At 41.6% G+C, this 16,316-nt stretch overlaps 2 protein-coding genes and 1 non-coding gene across 3 annotated transcripts; 2 read left to right on the top strand and 1 right to left on the bottom strand.

Moving 5' to 3' along the window:
* Positions 1 to 3,153: 3,153 nt before the first annotated feature.
* On the bottom strand, positions 3,154 to 3,259 carry LOC131325014 (small nucleolar RNA R71). The gene has a single exon (XR_009199582.1). It is a non-coding gene; the product is annotated as a small nucleolar RNA R71 (small nucleolar RNA).
* Positions 3,260 to 4,125: 866 nt separating this feature from the next.
* LOC131323855 (uncharacterized) lies at positions 4,126 to 5,538 on the top strand. Its single transcript, XM_058355695.1, has one exon. The coding sequence runs from the start codon at positions 4,126 to 4,128 to the stop codon at positions 5,536 to 5,538; it is 1,413 nt and encodes a 470-aa protein (XP_058211678.1).
* A 4,281-nt stretch (positions 5,539 to 9,819) lies between these two features.
* LOC131323854 (uncharacterized) lies at positions 9,820 to 10,537 on the top strand. The gene is made up of 3 exons (XM_058355694.1): positions 9,820 to 9,943; positions 10,048 to 10,105; positions 10,198 to 10,537. The coding sequence occupies exons 1-3, from the start codon at positions 9,820 to 9,822 to the stop codon at positions 10,535 to 10,537; spliced, it is 522 nt and encodes a 173-aa protein (XP_058211677.1).
* The last annotated feature ends 5,779 nt before the right edge of the window (positions 10,538 to 16,316 follow it).

Genomic DNA, 16,316 nt, shown 5'->3' with positions numbered 1-16,316 from the left:
CAAGTTGTTTTTTAACTATTTGGTGGACACCTCTCTATTTATAAAAGTTTGTATTTATTTCTTGGAATTTTTATTTTGTATTAATTTTGTGGATTTAATGATTGTTGGCTGAAATTTACAGGGAATAATAATGTAGAAAAAATTTGTAGGAAATTTTGGAATGACAAATTTGTATGGAACATTTACCGACTAAAGTTTAGTCGCCAATAGGCCACAAATTATTTGATTCGAAATGACATTTACCGACTAAACTATTAGTCGGTGATAATCAAAACACATTTCCTGACTAAATAATTAGTCGGCCAATAGGTTCAACATTCCCCGACTAAACAGTTAGTCGGCAAATAGGTTATACATCCCCGACTAAACAGTTAGTCGACCAATATTAACACATTCCCCGACTAAAAAGTTAGTCGGCAAATGGATCAATCTTTACCGACTAAACTTTTTTTAGTCGGCAACAACCTTTGCCGACCCTCTTCCACTGACTAATGTGCCGACCAAAATTTTTAGTCGGGGAAGACTTTTGCCGACTAAAATGCGTACAATTGCCGACTAAACCCTTAGTCGGGAATGGTGTTTTTTGTAGTGTCTACAAAGATGATTTAAATCGTAAGTCATTCTTAAAATATTCATTTTTGGGTTCCTAAAAAAATAAACTCAATCCGATATCCATAAAGGTTATTCAAAATTCGTAGGGCATCCTACGAATTCTGAAACAACCTTTACCGATATCGAATTGAGCTATTTTTTTCAGGAATGCATAAAAAAATATTTTAAGAATGACTTGCAATTTAAGAATGATTTGAATCATCTTTGTAGGACCCATAATAAGCCCCACGAAAATCAAAAAAATCCAATTTTTCTTGCCGAAATAGGAATAGCTTTAAAAGTACAAAAGTAGAAGTACAAAAAGGAAATAGTTTAATACAGTGAGAATAGAGAGCCTGATTATGTGTAATTGTAAAAAAGTAACTAACTTCAAATTTTTATTTTCATGTGTTTGGTTGGCATTTGGCACATGAAAAATATTTTCAGAAAGAGAGAGAGGATAAGATGGTGGAATTCAATTCCAGAGAGAGAGATCTAAACGTGGGTCTGGACTGACGATCGAGAAACTAAGCAGTGAGAATTATAGTAGAAGGGGTTCATATCGGAAAATAACTTATGAAAAATTTAAAGGTAAGTTATTAATAAGTGCTGAAAAGCACCCATTTAATCCTTCTAATTTATGCCTTGTTAAGTCCGTTTATATTGTTATTTGGAGATTAGTGATGCTTTTCTTGTGTTTGTAGATATTTGGAGGCTTGACATTTTAATGAGTTAAAGTGCAAACTTTAATAAGTTTAGGGGCCTGCTTGTAGCATGTGCTAAGCTCTGAGGACCTAGAGTGCATTAACTCCATTATTATTGGCAAGAATTGTGACTCGTGAGCGGGGGCCAGAGGAAAAATAAGGGTTTTGATTTCTCTGGCAACTAATTAATCAAAGAGGGAGAGTTTGACTAGGAGAAGAATTTCCCTTTGCAAGAAGCCGTGGGCAGCAGCATTATAAAAGGAAAAAAAAGGGTTTCGTTATTGGGGACTTCGGGAAGAACAGAGGACAGAAGTCGAGTGCATATCACTGACTTCACGAACGAGAACTCCGGCTTCGATGGCCGGCTAAACTCCTTGTCTAGGGGGAAGATGAAACTTCGCACCAAGTAACTCTATTTTATGTATGGGTTTTAGGTTTATTATTCGGATCGATTGTATAACTAAGAACCCTTTCCGTTTCAATTGAATGGAATGATTTTGATGGTTTTAATCTATTGAGTATTTGTATGCACGCTTTCAAATACGAGTTATACAATGGTTTTCATTGATTGTAGTTGGAGTTCTGAGATAGATTATACTCGTAAGTCGGGCCGTGCCGTTAGGCGGCTAGACCGTACTTCTGAGACGGTCCGTGCTATGGGATAATTTACGCCTTTTAACAACCCAATATATTTTCTAGATGATTATTGCTAGGGTTTGCAAGCCCTAATAATAATCCCTTCTGATTCGAATAATTAATCTCGCCTATGCATGTTGGAGTTACGAAGGTCGAGGTGGATTCAAATCCTAGATTTTTCTCTCCAATCATTACAAACTTTCCATTTAATTATTTCTCTTAGTTTAATAAATTTTCCAAATTCAAACAACCAAACTTCTTTTGCCCGAATTAATCTAAAAATTAATTGAATTTGTTGTAACTCAGCCATACTGTCTCCATCGGTATGATACTCGGTCTTGACCATTATTCTACGGAGTAGTAGTTAATTCCAAGGTTTTATAAATATATTTTTGATACGGAACGACGCGGTCAAATTTTGGCGCCATTGCCGGGGACAGTTTGCACGGTTGCGTTAATTTAATTAGTTTTTAGTTTAGTTCATTGCTATTATTTTTATTTTGTTTGTTAGTTTTGGTACTCTTAGCTACAGGTTACGAGGCGATAAGACAAGCAAAGATCACTGTGGAGAAGCGGTGTTGTGATATAAAGCGATTTCATTGACCCACTGTGAGTTTGTTCTTATTTTTGGCAAATTAGTGTCTGTGTCTGGATTACCCCGTTTTTACAATCGAGGGGTATTGAACTTGCATTTTTACAATCAAGGGGTATTGAACTTGCATGCTTGGTCGTCGGTCATCGGAACCTGAACTCGTACCTCTTAATTTTGACTTGAAAAAGAGACATAGGGGTAATAGAAAGACCGACTTAGTCACAATGGCAGATGATCCTAATAGAGAGAGGAGGGTTGTGATACCTAACCCCCTCCCTCTCAACTCACAGTTCGCCCCCACGGCTTATAATACACCATCATGTGTACGATTACCCGCCATCACGGCTAAGAACTATGAGATTAAGCCCGGTACACTCCAAATGCTCCCTAAGTTTCAAGGGCAAGCTCAAGAGGATCCATATCAACACATCACTCAATTTGAAGCCCTCAGTTCCACGCTTTTAATTCATAATTTTCCGATGGATGCATTGAGATTGATTTTGTTTCAATTCACTTTGATAGGCAACGCCAAACATTGGCTTAGTACTTTGCCAACTAATTCTATAACATCTTGGGCGCAAATGAGTGCAGCATTCCTTAAGAAATTCTTCCCCATAGGAAAAACACTAAGACTTCAGCAAGAGATTACCATTTTCCAACAAGCTGAGAATGAACAGTTCTATGAGGCTTGGGAGAGATATGGGGATCTCATTTGTAAGTGTCCGCACCATGACATACCTAAGTGGCAATTAGTACAAAGTTTTTATTCTGGGCTGCTTCTGCCACATCGTGTGATGGTTGATGCCTCATGTGGAGGCTCTGTGATGGTTAAGAGTGAAGAGGAAGCCTTGCAATTGTTCGAAACTATGAGCGAAAGGTCCCTACAAAATGTTTCTTTTGAGAGGAGAGGTACGTCAGTCAGTACTGGCTCTGATAAGCCATGAGGTATGTATGAGATCAAACCATCTCATGACCTCAATTTCAAAGTCGAAATACTAACTGAAAAGGTTGAAAAGCTTCTTTGTATGGGACCGGCCACCTCACAGCCTCCACTTTCTCAGGAGGCATGTTCATTATGTGCTAGTCCGGCCCATTTCATCACTGATTGTCCTGCGGCCCCACAATTCCCTATTTTTTGTGGAGGAGTAGGTTAATGCTGCACAAGGGTACACTAATGCATGGGGTTTCTCCCAACCGGGTAATGATCCGTATTCTAGTACTTACAACGCGGGTTGGGCCAAGTATCCTAATTTCTTGTGGAGATCGCAAGAGCAGGGTAGTTCCTCTGCCCAGTAGCCTAGGCCTTTTCATACTCCGTTCAATCCAACTGCCTATTGCTCACAAAACCGCCAAGCACCCACCCAATCCTCGCGGGATCCATCCTTCGAGGACAAGGTGCTGTAAGTGCTTGACCGTTTAAATGACACCCAACAACAAGTGCGTTCTAATACCCAGTCCATCTAGCGGCTCGAGACCCAAGTGGGTCAAATAGCCAATGCACTTAATCGTAGGGAAGAAGGTAGGTTGCCCAGTCAGCCTGTCCAACCCCATGGAGGATAGTTTGTGGTTCATGACCCACCTCCTGCTGATGCTAAGGTAATCATGACTTTGCGCAATAAGAGAGAGGTCGAAACCCGACCCGAGAAAGCAAAGCCGAAGGAGCATTTGGCTCCCTCCGACCTCGATGACTTTGGGGAGGAGAGTTCACAGAGTAAGGAGGGAACCCCTCCAGTCACACCTACATCACCCACTTCTGTGTCAGCGGGCTCTAAGGTACCACCCTATGTGCCTAAAGCCCCGTTCCCATCATGTTTGAATGCACCATCTCCCTTTCCTAAGAGGGGAGTATCTATGGAGGTTACCCTTGAGGTATTCAAGCAAGTGAAAGTTAACATCCCACTCCTAGATGCCATCAAACAAGTCCCAACTTATGCAAAATTTCTAAAGGACCTCTGCACTCAAAAGAGGAAAAACCAAACCAATGTGTCTAAAAAGGTCCTTCTCACCGAGCAATTGAGCTCTGTTTTTCAATCGGATGCTCCCCTTAAGATGCAAGATCCTGGTACCCCAACTATTAATATAGTCATTGGGAGGCATGCCAGAGAGCGAGCACTTTTAGACTTAGGGGCTAGTGTTAACTTGATTCCGTACTTGGTGTATGAACAATTGGGGCTTGGGGAATTGAAGCCCACGTCGATTACCTTGCAATTAGCTGATAGATCCATTAAGGTGCCATGTGGAGTAGTTAAGGACATTCTTGTCAAGGTTAATGATTTTTACTTTTCGGCTGATTTTATAGTCCTTGACACGGAACCGATGCAAACCCTCAAAAAGCAGACTCCGATTTTTCTTGGTCGTCCTTTATTGGCGACCGCAGATGCTAATATTCATGTGAGGAGTGGAAAGATGGAGGTGACCTTTGGGAACATGACCCTTAAGCTTAATGTTTATAAGGCCGTGAAACACCCTCAAGTGGAGGAAGACTGTTTTGCAGTCGATGTCGTGGAGGACTTGGTGGAGGAGGCATTGCCTTATGTTTTGACCAATGACCCGTTGGCCGCTCGTTTGGCACACTTTGGGTATGAGGAGTATGATATCGATCAGTCCATCGAGGGGGTGAATCTATTACTTAATAATTCACCTCCAAAGTGGACAGCGCAATTTGAACCTCTTCCCGCACTTTCTGATGAGACCGCCCCTCCGTTTATTGAGGCTCCACCGAAACTTGAGTTGAAGCCACTTCCAGCTTCTCATTTATTTGGCTTACGTTTCTACCAAACGGCGTCTTTCAAAAACCTTATTTCCGTTACTTTCTCCGTAACGGTGTGCAGAGGAGACGTTTTGTCTCCGTCTCACACCCTTAAAGCCAAAAAAGGGATCTTCTGGGTTCTTTTACCAAGAACCGAATTTCCTCTTCCTTTCACTAGGATCCAGGCAAAAAACATCCACTCCTCTTCCATCGCCGCCGTTTGCAACTCGCTCGTGTCACAGAGATCCCTTTCATTAATCTCGTAAGATTTCTTACTTCTTTCCTTGGGTTACCCACTGAGATTTCTTTCTCTTCTCGTCAGTTTCTAGGGCTTCGTTCGTTCCCATTTCTGAGTTTTTCTTTCCCTTCAAGTATATCCATGGCGGATGCAAATGGTCCCAAGTCTGGTAAATTTAGGAAACTACATGAGGAGTAGAGATTATCTCGACTAGCGATGAGCCAGAGTTTCGCAGAGAACTGAGGAAGAGGCCAGCGCAGAAGAAACCAGCACAGGGGCTAGCTCAGAAGAAAAGAAAAGGAGCCACCACTACTTGAGCTGCGGAGAGCGAGGAGGAAGAAGAGGAAGAGGAAGAGGAGCGTTCGCCTTTCAGTAGCGGCTCCGACGACTCTGCCGACGATCGCAAGTATAAGATGGATCCAAGAGAGAGATACGACGATTACGAGGAGGACGACGACGAGGACCTTTTTACCTTTTTGATGACTGAGGGCTATAACCGAGGGCTATAACCGAGCCTCATTTGTTTTACAGCCTTTTGCTTTTGATTTGGGCCTGCGTGTCCACATAGATAGATTTGATGGCGAGCCGGCGTGCCTTAGACTTGACATTTTGAAGGATGGTTGGGCCTGCGTGCCTTCTTTCAGGCCCTCTTTGACTTTTTGGCGCATGTGCCTTGTTGATATTACTTTTGCTCAGGCCATTTGTGCCGCTACATACATTGTTCCACCTTTTGCTTTTCAGTTATTGATATAGCAACTTATAAAATTTGCATATTCTGTTTATTAATTCTCTTTGTAAAGAAAATTGATAAAAGAATGTATAAACCAACCACTAATATCCAACTTACATTGATTGAATAATCTGAATCGACAAATAAACACACACGTATGTAAAAAACTTGACTAGCTCGAAAGAAATGGGAAGAAAAGTCCCAGGATACGACACGTATACTTAGACGCACGAAAAATAATAAAATTTTGGGCATTAATGGGCCAAAACTCGAAATTCTCCTAAACTAGGGAAACCGACACTTTTGTAAGACCATATAGAGGGGTAAGGCAGCTCACTCGAGGGAGAGGAGTGGCTATGCAGCGGCGACCAGACTTCCTCGACTCTCGCGGACACTAGCGGTACGGGATGCACAGGGAGAGGCTACCACAGTTCGGTTTGAGCCAGCTAGGACAGAGCCGTCACAGATCATGGGACAGGTACGACGAACTTTCAGCTTTATTTATTTCCTCGTACTTGCACTGTATTTAAATCGTATCCTGACTTTATTTCCAAAATGTAAAACAGGTGCCAGTTGAATGGGCGTGGGAGGCTGCCCGCTTAATGCGATCTATGGAGAATCACAAGATAGTGGGTGGCACTACTCTGAAGTTGCACTACCCACCGGCGGCTCCGGCTCCTACTGTATGGCCTCAGGTATAAACCCCAGAAATTTGTTTTGTTCTGCTTTCGATACTTCGGTAAGCTTGCTTTCGATACAATGTATGCTTGATAGAATTGCTCTTGATACCTGTTTTCAGCATTTGATATATACAAAATATGCACAATATATATTAAAATGATTGAATGAATTGCAATGCAGGGACAAGCTAGGGCAGCTCCTAGGCAAAAAAGTGCACGACCTCCTCCTTAACAGAAGATGGCGAACGCTTCTACTACTCCTACCGCAGGCCAGAAACAGGCAAGCGCTTGACGACCAGCGGCCAATGTGCATGAGGAGTAGAGATTATCTCGACTAGTGACGAGCCACAGTTTCGCAGAGAATTGAGGAAGAGGCCAGCGCAGAAGAAACCAGCACAGGGGCTAGTTAAGAAGAAATGAAAATGAGCCACCACTTCCCGAGCTGCGGAGAGCGAGGAGGAAGAAGAGGAAGAGGAGAATTCCCCTTTCAGTAGTGGCTCCAACGACTCCGACGATGATCCAAAGTATAAGATGAATCAAAGAGAGAGAGACGACGATGATGAGGAGGACGACGACGAGGACCTTTTTGATGACTGAGGGCTATAACCGAGCCTCATTTGTTTTTTGTTTTATAGCCTTTTTTTTTATTGGGGCCTGTGTGTCCACGTAGATAGATTTGATGGCGGGCCAGCGTACCCTAGACTTGACATTTTGAAGGATTGTTGGACCTGCGTGCCCTCTTCGACTTTTTGGCGCATGTGCCTTGTTGATATTACTTTTGCTCAGGCCATTTGTGCCACTACATACATTATTCCACCTTTTTCTTGTCAGATATAGATATAAATGCTTATAAAATTTGCATATTCTATTTATTAATTATCTTTGTAAAGAAAATTGATAAAAGAATGTATAAACCAACCACTAATATCCGACTTGCATTGATTGAATAATCTGAATCGACAAATAAACACGCGCATATGTACAAAACTTGACTAGCTCAAAAGAAATGGAAAGAAAAGTCCCAGGATATGACACATATCCTTAGACACACAGAAAATAATGAAATTTTGGGTTTTAATGGGCCAAAACTCAAAATTCTCCTAAATAGGGGAAACCGACACTTTTGTAAGACCATATAGTGGGGTAGGGCAGCTGGCTCGAGGGAGAAGAGTGGCTATGCGGCAGCGACCGAACTTCCTCGACTCTCGCGGACACAAGTGGTACAGGATGCAGAGGGAGAGGCTTCCACAGTTCGGTTTGAGCCAGCTAGGACAGAGTCATCACAGATCATGGAACCGGTACGACGAACTTTTAGCTTTGTTTATTTCCTCGTACTTGCACTTGCACTGTATTTAAACTGTATCCTGACTTTATTTCCAAAATGTAAAACAGGTGCCAATTGAATGGGCGCGGGAGGCTGCCTACTTGATGCGATCCATGGAGAAGGATTTTCACAAGATAGCGGTGGCATTACTCTGCAGTTGCACTACCCACCGGTGGCTCCGACTCCTACTGTATGGCCTCAGGTATAAACCCCATAAATTTGTTCCATTCTGCTTTCGATACTTAGATAAGCTTGCTTTCGAAACAATGTATGCCTTATAGAACTGCTCTTGATACCTATTTTCAGCATTTGATATATACAAAATATGCACAATATATACTGAAATGATTGAATGAATGGCAATGCAGGGACAAGCTATGGCAGCTCCTAGGCAAAAAAGTGCATGACCTCCTCCTCAACAGAAGATGGCGAGTGCTTCTACTACTTCTACCGCAGCTCAGAAACAGGTAAGCGCTTCACGACCAGCGACCAGTGTGCAAAGAGGAGTAGAGATTATCCCGACTAGAGATGAGCCATAGTTTCGCAAAGAAGTGAGGAAGAGGCCAGCGCAGAAGAAACTAGCACAGGGGCCAGCTCAGACGAAAAGAAAAGGAGCCACCACTTCCTGAGCTGCGGAAAGCGTGGAGGAAGAAAAGAAAGGGGAAGAGGAAGAGGAGTGTTTGCCTTTCAGTAGCAGCTCCGACGACTCCGCCGATGATCTCAAGTATAAGATGAATCCAAGAGAGAGAGACGACGACGATGAGGACGACGACGACGAGGACCTTTTTGATGACTGAGGGCTATAACCGAGCCTCATTTGTTTTACAGCCTTTTGCTTTTGATTTGGACTTGCATGTCCATGTAGACAGATTTGATGGCGGGCCGGCGTGCCCTAGACTTGACATTTTGAAGGATGGTTGGGCCTACGTGCCCTCTTTGACTTTTTGGCGCATGTGCCTGCTCAGGTCATTTGTGCTGCTATACATTGTTCCACCTTTTGCTTTTCAGTTATTGATATAGCAGCTTATAAAATTTGTATATTCTATTTATTAATTCTCTTTGTAAAGAAAATTGATAAAAGAATGTATAAACCAACCACTAATATCCAACTTGCATTGATTGAATAATTTGAATCGACAAATAAACACGCGTGTATGTACAAAACTTTACTAGCTCGAAAGAAATGGCAAGAAAAGTCCCAGGATATGACACGTATCCTTAGACACACGAAAAATAATAGAAATTTTGGGCATTAATGGTCCAAAACTCGAAATTCTCCAAAATAGGGGAAACTGACACTTTTGTAAGACCATAAAGAGGGGCAGGGCAGCTCGCTCGAGGGAGAGGAGTGGCTATGCTACGGCGACCAGACTTCCTCAACTCTCACGGACACTAGCGGTACGGGATGCACAGGGAGATGCTACCATAGTTCGGTTTGAGCTAGCTAGGACAGAGCCGTCACAGATCATGGGACCGGTACGACAAACTTTCAGCTTTTTTTATTTCCTCGTACTTGCACTGTATTTAAACCATATCCTGACTTTATTTCCAAAATGTAAAACAAGTGCCAGTTGAATGGGCGTGGGAGGCTGCCCGCTTGATGCGATCCATGGAGAAGGATTTTCACAAGATAGCGGGTGGCACTGCTCTGCAGTTGCAGTACCCACCGGCGGCTCCGGCTCCTACTATATGGCCTCAGGTATAAACCCCAGAAATTTGTTCCGTTCTGCTTTCAATACTTAGATAAGCTTGCTTTCGATACAATGTATGCTTAATAGAATTGCTCTTGATACCTATTTTTAGCATTAGATATATACAAAATATGCACAATATATATTGAAATGATTGAAAGAATGGCAATGTAGGGACAAGCTAGGGCAGCTCCTAAGCAAAAAAGTGCATGACCTCCACCTCAACAAAAGATGGCGAGCGCTTCTACTAATCCTACCGCAGCCAGAAACAAAAAAGCGCTTCACGACTAGCGGCCACTGTGCAAAGAGGAGTAGATATTATCTCGACTAGCGACGAGCCACAGTTTCACAGAGAACTGAGGAAGAAGCCAGCGCAGAAGAAACCAGTGCAGGGGCCGGCTCAGAAGAAAAGAATAGGAGCCACCACTTTTCGAGCTGCGGAGAGCGAGGAGGAAGAAGATGAAGATGAAGAGGAAGAGGAGCGTTCGCCTTTTAGTAGCGGCTCCGACAACTCCGCCGATTATCCCAAGTATAAGATGGATCCAAGAGAGAGAGAAGACGATTACGAGGAGGATGACGACGAGGACCTTTTTGATGACTGAGGGCTATAATCGAGCCTCATTTGTTTTATTGCCTTTTTCTTTTGATTTCGGTGTCATGCCCTCGATTTTCAACATAATTAAAAATACATTTTCAGTAAAATAGTCTTGCTTAACTTATACGTTACCCAAAGAGTTTCCCACTTGTTTAATTTACAAACAGATCCTTAAGTTTAGATAGTTACAACTTTAGTCAAAATGAAAATTCAGGAGTAGTTAGTTACAAGACCGTCTTTTACAAAATGAGATCCACACAACGATGATGAAATACAATGATGTCAGCTTCCAGAGTCTGTCACTGCCAAGCACACAATGCATGCAATCTTTTGCCCAGTGTCTGAACCTGAAAAGAAAGATTTGGTTGAGCTTCACTAGCCCAGTAGAAAATTCTAAGCTCACGCTATATATAATTTGAATGAATCATACACCGAGAATGAATGAGTATTGACAGATACGCCTATAGTACGAGTGACTACCAACAAGCTGCAAATCATCGTCTAAGGGTCCTAGACTTCACATAAATGTCACTAGCCGTTTACTTCTTCAACTAAATACATTAATAAACTCACGTCGTTCCACATTTATCTATTATCAATTCAAAAACATCTTATTATTCGTCGTACAGTACAACAATTGTTCTCGTGTCCACATTGATCTTCATCAAATCCCTTTATTGCAAAACCTTTCTTTTCCTTTAATCTGGTATTTCCCATCAAAAATCACTAGGGTCACCTCGGGTCTAGTTCCCTCGAGCGCAGGGTCACCCCGAGTCTTTTCTCTCAATAATAATAATCAGTTGGGGTCACCTCGGGTCTAGTTCCCTCGAGCGTAGGGTCACCCCGAGTCTTTTCCCGCAATAATAATAATCAGTTGGGGTCACCTCGGGTCTAGTTCCCTCGAGCATAGGGTCACCCCGAGTCTTTTCCCGCAATAACGACCACTTGGGTCACCTTTCAAACTTTTCACAATCGACATCATTTCATAATCAATTTCGTCATCCCTCTGACGGTTATACCACTGAATTTTAGTTAATCATCACGTGACTCCACAAATGAACATGTTCATGCCTTTTCATTAGTTTACCCATTCGCATCTGACATAGCATACTAAGCCCGTACATATAATTCTACCATACTTTATCCGTTAGTTTCTACACTTGAACCCCATAGGGAGAGTGTCGAAAGGATTAAAAGATTTGACGAGTCGTGAGGGCACAAGTTATTTTATCATCTCAAACACTTCTTTCTCACATCGATTTTCACTTCAAGCATTCTAAACAATCTACCAATCCACCACGTTGATTACATTTCAAACCGTTCCAAACTGTCATCCATATCAAGACTCCAATTAATCAATTAATGCACGCCTTTTTCCTTTGAGCATTCCACACTCCCACACGTCCTCACCGTACCTCTAAGTACATCCCCCGTACTTTCACAAGCCACATATTAACCCACGACTAGACTCTGCGATGCCCGGTTATCTAGTTTCTATATTCGGAGTCCATAAAAGCATGTACTAAAGGAATCTAAGTATTTTACGAGTCGAGGGAGAACGGATTGCAATACTACTCATCGGATCCCTAGACATGTTCACTCTAGTCCATTGGATACCACTCTAAGTGAGAAACGAGTAATACTCTCCAAAACACTTGGAAGGATGCAAAAACAAACTCATTAGAGTCGATGAAAGGCTTCAAAATAGGAGTTGAAAGATATAAGGAAGCAGCTGAAAGATACTGCAGCATCTGAAAGCATGCAGGCATATCCTAGCGGTAGGTGAAAAGTCCCTACCGGTAGGAACTGAAAACAGAATGGCCAATACTCCGATTCGTGCTTGACCTACCGGTAGGTAAGGGATTCATACCGGTAGAAGTTAGTTACGTTGAGCAGCTTGTTGAGCTGTTGCTATACGTTTGAGCTGCTTATTAAGAATTTCTCACTTGTTCTACCGGTAGGGAAAAAGCTCCTACCGATAGGAAATTGATTTTCTGGCAAAGCAACAACATTCTACCGATAGAAAGGACGAGCCTACCGGTAGGAATCCAGGAGAAACAGACAATTCTTACAGCAACAACAAATTTTCAATCCAAACTTAAACACGACATTACAAGTACGATTTCATGCACCAAATCACTCATATAACATATAAAGAGAGGTAAAATTCCCTACCTTGAGTCGAGAAGCGAAACCCACGCAAGTTGAGCAAGCCCTAGCTCTCTAAACTTCGAAATCAACCAAATACTCCTCCTCTGAACAAGACCCATGAGATTCAAGGTTGGAATCGCGTATAGAAGCCAAAATAGAGGTGGGTTTGTATGGGTTTTGTACCAATTTGGTGGGCTTTTGGTAGAGAGGTCAGGAGAGAGAAATGAGGGCCGGAGAGAGATGAAAGAATTAAAGAGAGAGACAGCTGAGAGAGAATGAGAAGGGGAAAGTGTTTCCTGGGAATAATAAAGGTGGGAGAAATAATCCCATGCCCTCATACCACACACTCACACATGCACCTCTCATCTATTTACTCTTATGCCCTTACATTAATTCGCTTTACCTCCAAAATAAACAACTACGACATTCTCTCACGTGAAATCCGTATTCTAATATTTTACAAAATCCCTAAATAATTAAAAAAAAATATGGGTCTCTACATCCTACCCTCCTTAAAGAAATTTCATCCTCGAAATTTGATAAACTTAATCCAACCATGCCAAGCAACCTGTCAATATACTCAAACCGTAGCACTATCCATCATACAATAATTCAATAACCATCAAAATCTTTGTCAAAGATTTATATCAATCAAACCACAATAAAAGCGAGTATATCTTTCTAATTTCATTTTCCCCCATTTCCACATAACCATGCACTAACAACATCGGCTTACTTTTCAACATTTGACTACGCGAGTCTAGGATACGCATTAATTTCTCATCATAGGACACTTTAGCTCCTAATTCAATTTCGGACCTTTCTAACACATGTAATGGATTTATTTCGTACCTCCTCAATCTCCGTATACATAATGCATCATATATATTGAAAAATTTAGGCGGCAATGTCAAACGGTTCACAGTTTCCAAGCTTTTCTTTATTACAAAATTCCTATATACAATTATCTATCTCACCATAGAGATCTTACCTCCTAAGTATAACCAGATTATCCATTTGACTTCCCGAGACTTCCATCTAGAAGGTGTGGTGATCAAGCACCTCTTCCAATTGGATTTCATCGGTTGTCGTCTGGTTATCCAAAAGACGCACATAGTATTCGATACTTAATCTATCTCTCTAGCGGTGAATGCTTCCTTTCCTTCCTAAGACGAGACAAACTCCAATGCGGTAACACCTTATGAAATACAGAATCTCCCATTCGAAGTGACAATGGGTGTCGACGTCAATTGACATTGTCCTTCGGTCGATCTTGTGCAGCTAGTAGTCTTGACGAATCACTTTGATTTGTTTAGTTGTTTCTCTTTAGTTCTCGAACGTCATTGGCAAATAGATTTCATCACATTCTTCGATACTAAATCTAGCGGTTCCAGAACTCACACCAATCCTTCTAAGAGTCACATTAACTTCTCACTCCAGGTTAGGTTATTCTAGGCTATTAGAAGGATTCAATTGTTATCTCAAATGAGACTAGCAAGCTCCAAAACTCAAGCAACATCAATCAAGAGTTCAAAGAACGATAACAAGACATCTGAAATTCAAAGAACACGTGGAATCTTCAGGGCGGTTTGGCAACAATTCAAAGTACCTTTTTATGATAACCCAAGAAATTTGAAATGACTGATCGTAACTTTCTTATTGCTCCACGAGTCAACAGAGTGAGTGAATAACCTTTGGCAACTGAACGATATTGATACTAAGGATTAATACAAGGAAGTGAAACAGATCTCTGGTAAGCTAACTGATACAAGACCAAAAATTTGTCCAATACCGGGAATGATAAGAACTTCCAAGAAGTTAAGGCCGAGCGTTACAGAATGAATCATCATGTGTCTCCAGAGTTGAAAAAAAAACCATAATAGAGTTGAATGACACCGAGAGAAACCTCAACAAGTGAATTCAGATTGATCGACACCAGCCAATAGATTTCAATAAATATGTTACCACAAGATTTTGCGCCAATTACGACATAAGAACTCAACTAGGGTAACAAATTTCAATAGATAGACTAGTAACTGTAGCAATGAAGTTCAAACCAACCAAATGGATCTATGCAAACAAACGAACACAGAGAGGATACAAGTTCAAATCACTCGATTTCATAGTTAAGGAATCAAAACAAATGGTAGCTCCAAGTTGGTAACGGTAGCATCAAAGTCTGAATTGAACAATATCAATGGATTTAAATATCATAAAGTATGTGACCATAAATTGGTTTAATAGGTTGAAGTTGCAAAATAAATACTCCCGTAGACTGAATGTTACAGGCAAACGATGAAAATGAAAGTTGCGACAGAGGGACCTAAAATGACCAACGAAAGCTTATCCCAAACATGATGATGTCAATATAAAACTTCGAATGGAAAACGAGGAACATTCATCAATTTCTCTCAACAGCAAAAGTGTTAAAAGGTACTTCACCATAAGAATTTGAATATATCCGAGAAAAGCCAGGAATGGATTGCGTAACGATTAACTCAAATATCAAGAATTTTGGCAGGTCAACAATACAACAGACTTCACGAAAATAACTTACGATAGAATTCTAACAAGATTTAGCCAGGCCAGCGAAAGAGGGTAAATAAAGAAGCAACTCTCATGAGATCGGGTTCGGAATATCACCAACTATCATGGTTACAACCAGTCTCTACCTCAAATTATATCAATCATCACCATGCTTAAATTAAAGAAGTCAAAGACAACACTTCTATATGGAACGATTAACCCCGAATCTCGGCAAATATTATCTATCGATATTTCTCAACACACGTGGACTAAGATTTCATATTTTCGATTCCAAACATGAACAAGAATGGGATTTTCAGTGAGTGAAGTGCTTCTGAATCAAAATTACTATAGCGAATGAGTAAAACAACTAGAAAAGACAATACCTCAACAAGTGATGTTTCTAAGAGCTAGAGAATAGTACGAAGTGGTAGTTTAGCTACGGAACTGCATCTGTTTTTGTTTCGACGTTTGTGTATCCTGCTGCATTGAGCTCGACTCACCAGGTACTCCCAATTCCCGAGGACAATTCCTAGCCAAGTGGCCACGTTCGCCGCAAGTATAACAAGATCCCCCACGCCATGGACATTGAGAACGAATATGACCAAACTGACGACATCGATAACACACAGTTTGACGCTTGAGAAGAACTCTTGGAGTCCCGGTATAAGGAGGTGGCTTAAAGCCCTGCTGGCCCTAAATAGAGCGATCTGATACTCTAGATTTCTTCCTTCCTGAACTCGTAACACTCTCTGAAGAGATCTCGCGCTAACGACTCGAAGTCTAGTTTCCCCCACATTCACACCATTCTGTGGACTCTCCAGAATGTCAACACTCTTTGCACACTCAACGATCTCAGGAAACATCGCTTCGTCCCTGGTACATTGACTCGCTTCATTCTCCCCGTATGCACTATAGCCCTGGTGCTCACGATCCTCGGTCTCACCACACCTATTTCCACATCTCGAAGACATCCTACTATAAAAGCATAAGGAAGAAAACATCAACACTAATTACATCTCTATCTGATGCGAGTCTCCAACCTTTCAATTTGAGGCTAACAATCCTACGCCACTCTATCGTAATATCAATGCAATGACACATCGACG

Source organism: Rhododendron vialii, chromosome 4a, assembly GCF_030253575.1.
Source record: "Rhododendron vialii isolate Sample 1 chromosome 4a, ASM3025357v1".
In the NCBI taxonomy this organism is placed as follows: domain Eukaryota; kingdom Viridiplantae; phylum Streptophyta; class Magnoliopsida; order Ericales; family Ericaceae; genus Rhododendron; species Rhododendron vialii.
The sequence above is the reverse complement of the archived record's forward strand: the minus strand, read 5'-3'. Positions and strand labels throughout refer to the sequence as shown.

Coding starts and splice junctions, on each gene's coding strand:
- LOC131323855 (XM_058355695.1), top strand. CDS start 4,126: ATGACTTTGCGCAATAAGAGAGAGGTCGAAACCCGACCCGAGAAAGCA.
- LOC131323854 (XM_058355694.1), top strand. CDS start 9,820: ATGGGCGTGGGAGGCTGCCCGCTTGATGCGATCCATGGAGAAGGATTT. Junction 9,944..10,047: donor CTCCTACTATATGGCCTCAG/GTATAAACCCCA, acceptor ACCTATTTTTAG/CATTAGATATATACAAAATA. Junction 10,106..10,197: donor ATGATTGAAAGAATGGCAAT/GTAGGGACAAGC, acceptor ATCCTACCGCAG/CCAGAAACAAAAAAGCGCTT.